This window comes from Neolamprologus brichardi, chromosome 13 (assembly GCF_056152115.1).
Source record: "Neolamprologus brichardi isolate AB-2024 chromosome 13, ASM5615211v1, whole genome shotgun sequence".
NCBI lineage: Eukaryota > Metazoa > Chordata > Actinopteri > Cichliformes > Cichlidae > Neolamprologus > Neolamprologus brichardi.
Window position 1 is genome coordinate 75,909 of NC_142116.1, and position 6,592 is coordinate 82,500.

A 6,592-nucleotide genomic window follows, 5' to 3' on the forward strand; every position below is an offset into this window, starting at 1 on the left:
ACCTGAAGAGCTCAGTTACTAATCTTGGGATAAAAATCAACTCTGCACTTAGTTTTGATGGCCACGTAAACGGGGTGGTGAAATCTTCATCCTATCACCTCAGCCGTCTGTCGAAGGTCAAGCCTTCTTTCTCAAATGCTCTCAGTCTTGAAAGCACAGCTGAAACTTAGAGACAGAGTGTTCTCTATTGTGGCGCCGAAACTTTGGATGATCTTCGTCTTCACATCAGGCAGTCTACATCAGTGCTGGTTTTTAAATCCACATTAAAAACTTATTTTCACTCGGTGGGTTACTGATAATGTTATTTTATTGTTATCATTATTGTTATTTATTCATCATATTTATTATTCTTACTGTACCTCTTATATTTCTGTTGTACAGCACTTTAAAAACAGCACATGGCTGACCAAAGAGCTTTATAAATAAACTATGGTATGGTAGTGGAAAAGAGGGCTTTGCTATCCTACCCTGGAACACCACCAAGCCATTGGTTCAGATATGTAGATGACACCTGGGTGAAAATCAAATCTCAGGATGTACCACATTTCACAGATCACATTAACTCAGTGGACTGACACATCAAATTCACCAGGGAGGATATGAAAAGTGGCAGGTTAGTCTTCTTAGACTGTGAGATTTCCATCAGTAATGGGGGACATCTAAAAGCTGACGTGTACCGTAAACCTACACATACGGATCAGTATCTAAGGTTTGACTCTCATCATCCACTAGTGCCAAGTTTGGCCCTTCTGGTACAGAGCGCGAGTGTTGTGTGATCTGTTCAGTTTAGTGTTAAGGTGATGGATAAGATGTTGCACAAATGGAAGAACGCAGTCTTACATATTTGTTTAATATGTGCGTTGAAGGACATGTCCTGGTCAAAAATGACTCCAAGGTTCCTCACAGCGTTACTGGAGGCCAAGGTAATGCCATCCAGAGTAAGAATCTGGTTAGATACCATATTTCTAAGATTTTCAGGGCCGAGTACAATGACCTCAGTTTTATCTGAGTTAAGAAGCAGAAAGTTAGCGGCCATCCAGGTCTTTATGTCTTTAAGACATTCCTGCAGTTTAACTAATTGATGTGTGTTATCTGGCTTCATGGACAGATAGAGCTGGGTGTCATCTGCATAGCAGTGTAAATGTATGCTATGTCTTCTAATGATGCTGCCTAAGGGAAGCATGTATAATGTAAGCAGAATTGGTCCTAGCACTGAACCCTGTGGAACTCCATAATTAACCTCAGTGTGTGAAGAGGACTCTCCATTTACATGCACATGTCAAATTTCTGAGTGAGTTTTTACTAAAAATGAGAAGACTGGGAAAACCTAAAACAAAAAGAGAAGCCCTAAAGACGCCCTGAGTGAGTCTGAGCGGACTTACTTACTAGCGGCATTGGTCAGATTAGGCAAAGCTGAAGGAGCTTTTATGAGCCAACTTAAGAACGGATGTATCAATCACTGACAAGCAAAAAAAAAAACCAACTTAATAAAATAGAATAAAATTAAAAATTGTTTCACCTCTAAGTGCTGTCATCAACTTCTCAGGTTGCTGACAAATCGCTGACGATTTGTCGTGTCGCTGACGTCACCTAGCCGTCCACAAGAAAGCGACTCAACTCTGACAGAAGTTTCTGATGCAGTAAATCACCTATAAATGAATACACCTCAATATGAGCAACACACACATTCTTACCTTTTATAGGATTTCCACATTTTCATGTTTGTGCGGATGTTTCCTTTGCTCAGTGCAATTAAAAGTTGTCAATATAAAAAAAACAACAACAACCAACTTTGCTTCACTTGAACAAGCTCCGCCTCCAGCAGGTGTTCTCTCAGTTTATTGGTTAGCTACTCGTTTACCTCTGCAGTTTTGACCCACCTGGCAGGTGAGAGCAGGCTTACTGGAATGTCTATGTCCTCCTAAAAGGGTCTCTGCCCCTGAAGTAATGAACTGACAGGAAGTGATGTCACTTTAAAGTTTTTATTGTTTTTATCATACACGTCCTCGTTTATACAGGAATTCACATATTAACAGATCATGTGATCAATGAGGCGCTCAGCTGACAGCCATTAAAAAATACCCCCAAAAAACAAAAGACATCAAGCTGAAGACCTGACCGCGCCAAGTTTTAAATAAAATTTCTCAGCATTCAAAAGTAAAACACAGAAAGTGACATCACACAGCACGCCACCAATCAGTTCTAAGCAAAATGTTAAACTAAAGTAAAAAGCGATCGCTGATATGTGCTCTGATATGTCTTCACTGATCAGTCTTCAGCTCAGCCCCTACCAGACACTTTACTGACATCCATCCATCAATCTGCTACCATGGAGACGGCTGCTTTATGCTCTTAGCCAATCAGAAATGAAGGTGGTGATGTGTTTGAAGTCAGGAGGCAGGGCGTCACTGGACCGAATTCGAGTTTCCTGTTCCTGTCCCACACTGATTGGTGGGGAGACATGTGGAGGGTCAAAGGTGAAAAATCCCTGAAAGCAACTCAGCATCAAGCAGGCAGCTTATTGGTTCAAGGATGTGGTTTATATAGAAAGGGGCGGGACACAATTGAGAGCCAATCAGTGTCTCTCTAAGGGCAGGGGCGGCGCAGAGTCAAACATCACAGGTGCTGCCAGTCGATAGCAACCAGCGCCTGATTGGCCTCCTGGGCGTGACCTATGACCTCAGCGATGCCGTGCTGGCGCCACAGACGCTCGATCTTCCTGTAACGCTCGGCACACAGGTGGAGAGGATTCCCACGCCTGTAACAAACAAATAAACAGGTAGAGGGTGTGGTCAGGGGTGGGGCCAAACAAACTGGTAGAGGGGGTGGGCCTAAACAACCAAACGTACATACTTGAGGCCCTGGTCGGTTTCTCCATAGTCATCCAGGTACGGGGGCGGGTAGAAGCAGCCCTTTGTTTTACCTGCTACGAACAACACCTGACTCTCTCTGACCCTGCTCACACACAGACACACACAGGTTAGCAGGCATGGCGAGCGACATGCGTCAGTTCACTGGTGCAGGCGTTACCTGAGGAATAGGCCGAGGCCAGCTCCGCAGGTGAAGGTGTGTGCGGTGCAGGCGCCCACGTCCTCGCCGTCCACCTCCGTCTGACAGCAGTAACTCTGAGAGCACAGCATGCAGCCGCACACCAGGCACAGCGTGGGAGCGCGAGACTTATCCCCGCCTGAGCGCGGACACCTGCACATGTAACACTCAGGTGAGTTCAGATGGGCCGAGTTTCAGGTCACCTCACAAAAGAACTTCACAGCATTGATCCTTTTTAAATCGATCGATCGATCACTCTGATCTCACTGTGTGTTCACTGACGTGAAGCTGGACGCCTGATTGATGAGCACGCTGTAATCTTCCGGCAACTCGATGAGTCGATTTGACTCTCTGGGGAACCTGATGATGGCTCCGCCCCCCTGCAGTGTCTGTCTCACACCTGGATGACAGCACCAACTGAAAACACACACACACGGGAGTGTCAGGTAATGCTTTTCCAGGTACTTTGGAGAATGAGATGCAGGTGTTACCTGTGTATGAGCGGCTTCAGCAGTGTTTGCTGGTTGTGGTGAAGCAGCAGCAGGTTGGAGGGCAGGCTGAGGTAGCTGCACAGTGCCTCCCACTGACCAGGACCTGCAACTACAACACACACACTTCTGTGAACACACAGTGTAACAGAATCGTTACAGGAACTTTGCTCGGTGATCCTCTTACTCATCAGCTCAGCGGGTGGCGCTGTGGAGTTCAGGTAGTGGAAGAAGAGGGCGGCGGCTCGGAGGAACGGCAGGACACCGGCTTTAAGACAACGATACAGCTGCCACCCAGAGGACACCTCAGGTAACACACTGATGATGAAATGAAGTCCTCTTACGGATTTTGAATGTACTAACAGGGTAAATATGTCTCACAATCCAAACTCACCTGCCCAGGTGTTTCCTCAGTGTGCTGTACAGCTGACAGGTGAGCTCCTCCTCCTCTGATCCACTGTTGTCCTGATCCATACATACCTCCTCTGCACACACAGGTAATACACACAGGTGAGACAGAAGCATCGGGTTCACCAAAGAGACTGTGTGTGAGTGAGAGAGAGCGACACCTGTGGTGGAGGTGAGCAGGATCTGAACCAGGTGAGCCACAGTGACCAAGTGAAGGAAGTGGAGGTGGCCCGAGTCCACCACACCGCATCCTGATTGGTCCAAACAGTGAACGGAGGAGTATGCCAGCACAGAGTAAACCTGCAGATGCCGAGAAATCAGAGTCACCTGCACCCACCCGACGAAAACGGAGCTTTAAGTGGTCCACGATGGACAGGTGTGTAAACAGGTGTGTAAACTCACCAGCAGGTGAAACATGTCGATCTCGAGGATACTCTGAGTATTTTCTACCTGAGCGTCTGGAACCAGAGCTAAACAAACAAACAATATATGTATGTATATATATACCCACACACACACATATATATGTATATATGTGTGTATATATCAAATAAATGTTATCGCCCTCAATGGTTAATAATTGCAGGATAATTTCCAAATTGGTAAATAATCAACTTCAAAGTTATCTGGATGAAAATAGTATTTTACCTGCTTTCATCAGGAAACTGCGCAGTAACGGTTCTCAATGATGTCTATGAAGCTTGCACACAAAGAACTACAGTGCAGCTCTTTTTATTGATCTAGCAGAAATCTTTGACGCTGCTGATCAAGGCATGTCACACATTACTGGATACCTATGCTCGCTCTCTTCACCTGTTAGATTTGCTGTCTATGGCATCCAGATTTATAACTGGCTGCAAACCTTTAACACACCACTGTTCTCATGTTGACTGGTCCTCGTTGGCCCCACGCAGGATGCTTCGTTGGTATCACTTTCTCTATAAAATCTATTCTGGTTCATTGTCCTCTTATAAATCAGAGTATATGTTGCACAAACAGTCAGACTGCAGACTCAGGACATCATTACGTTGTTCCATCAGTTCGTACAGAGCTTGGGACGAAGGCTTTCTCCTTTTCTGCTCTGTCCTCATTGCACAACGATCTGAAGCTCTCTTGATTTCACTTGCAGACTTCAAAAGACGTACAAATGCGTCTGTGGAATCGTCTCTGGGGACTCTTTTACATTTTGTTTCTTTCATTGTTGAAATTTTAGTGTTTGTCAGTAACAGGTGTCTTTTGTAAATTGAGGCATTGAGTGTGTTTGTACCTGACAACAGTCTGATGAAGTGGGTGTGAACAGTTTTCAGAGGAGCTGCAGTCCAACACGCTGAACTGAACCTGGTGAGAGAACTCAAACAGTCGTCCTGCAACACACACATTATCAGGTTACCAAGGAAACCGCAGCATCCGCCGGAGACCGATCGACGCACAGAACTCAGTAATCAATACACTGATCTGTAATAAATTCGGTGAACTCTTCTTAAACCCCACCCCCTCTGCCTGACCATTCACAGCTCTTCTTTGTCATAAACAGTGTTACCTGTCGGCAAGGTAAACTTCCAAAAAGTGGCTTCTCCTCATCCATTAGCAGGCGCTCTGCAGAAAAACAAAATAACAGGACAACCTGTGACCTCTCAGGTGGGAGCACACCTGTGTCAGATGCACACCTGTCTCGGGTGGTTGTGCGTGCGTCTGTCTCGGGTGTGTATACCTATGCTTTGGATGGTGTAGGCGCAGGAGGACCAGCTCAGCACCGGGACTCGGGGGTCCTGCTCGTTGGGGTTCACCTTCAGTCCCACCTTATAGGTGGACAGGCTGAAGGTGGTAATCATCTCACTGATGCAGCTTGAGAACGGGTTCCTGTGACATCACAATGACATCATCACCACATAATATCCCATTAGGTTATTGATCAGGATCAGTACAAACAGCACATGACTCACTGCGGCGTGAAGTCTACTCTGAACCCTTGAGGAACGACAGGCTCCGCCTCTTCTGCTGCACCTGTAACACACACGTATTAATTAACATTAACATGGTTTGACTCCGTGTTCTTACAGGTAACTCACCATCAGACTGCGTCCTGTGTGCAGAGTGCAGAGCTGCTATCAGCTGATTGGTTGTCTTAAGCCACACCTCGAAACTAGGATTTTCAACACTGAAGAAGAAAAAGAGAGAGAGAGAACCATTCACGCAACATCAGGTAAAAGCCAGGAACCTGTGTACCTGTGGTCAGCACAGGTGTGCTTATTGTGTGAGTGTCTCACTGCAGTCAGGTGAGCGTACCTGTGGTCAGGTGAGGCTGCGTGCGGCAGCATGGGGATCACGGTGTTGCTCAGACACTCGCAGAGCGGACAGAGGAACTCGCCGTTCTCCACGTCGTAGCTCGTGTGGCCTCTCAGACGCTGCTGACGCCGCTGCTCCTTCAGCTGTACCGCCTCAAAGTACCTGAACAGAGTGAGGACAGGTGTAACATCCTGAGAGCCGACTGGAAGGTGTGCAAGTGAGGGGAGTCACCTCTGCCAGCAGGTGGCGTGCATGATGTGTCCACAGCTGGCGGTGTGAATCCCCAGACAGAGGTCGGGGTGCATGAACAGGGGGTCACGGTGCTCTGAAACACACGATCACAGGTTAGAACGTCGACTGGT

At 46.7% G+C, this 6,592-nt stretch overlaps 1 protein-coding gene across 4 annotated transcripts in view; it reads right to left on the reverse strand.

Moving 5' to 3' along the window:
* Positions 1–1,968: 1,968 nt before the first annotated feature.
* The window catches only part of ubr2 (ubiquitin protein ligase E3 component n-recognin 2), a 28,793-nt gene continuing 24,169 nt past the window's right edge, over positions 1,969–6,592 (reverse strand). For 2 of the 4 annotated variants that reach the window (XM_087849846.1, XM_087849847.1), the window contains exons 31-46: positions 6,462–6,555; positions 6,231–6,392; positions 6,014–6,102; positions 5,888–5,948; positions 5,656–5,804; positions 5,485–5,540; positions 5,212–5,308; positions 4,347–4,414; positions 4,106–4,244; positions 3,931–4,021; positions 3,724–3,854; positions 3,540–3,648; positions 3,331–3,465; positions 3,031–3,201; positions 2,854–2,955; positions 1,969–2,758 (exon numbers count right to left, since the gene is read on the reverse strand). In XM_087849846.1, the coding sequence (XP_087705972.1) occupies positions 2,617–2,758; positions 2,854–2,955; positions 3,031–3,201; positions 3,331–3,465; positions 3,540–3,648; positions 3,724–3,854; positions 3,931–4,021; positions 4,106–4,244; positions 4,347–4,414; positions 5,212–5,308; positions 5,485–5,540; positions 5,656–5,804; positions 5,888–5,948; positions 6,014–6,102; positions 6,231–6,392; positions 6,462–6,555 (1,796 nt within the window). In that variant the 3' untranslated portion in view covers positions 1,969–2,616. Of the gene's footprint in view, positions 2,759–2,853; positions 2,956–3,030; positions 3,202–3,315; positions 3,466–3,539; positions 3,649–3,723; positions 3,855–3,930; positions 4,022–4,105; positions 4,245–4,346; positions 4,415–5,211; positions 5,309–5,484; positions 5,541–5,655; positions 5,805–5,887; positions 5,949–6,013; positions 6,103–6,230; positions 6,393–6,461; positions 6,556–6,592 lie in introns of all 4 variants that reach the window. The other 2 variants (XM_087849844.1, XM_087849845.1) reach the window with 1 other exon arrangement.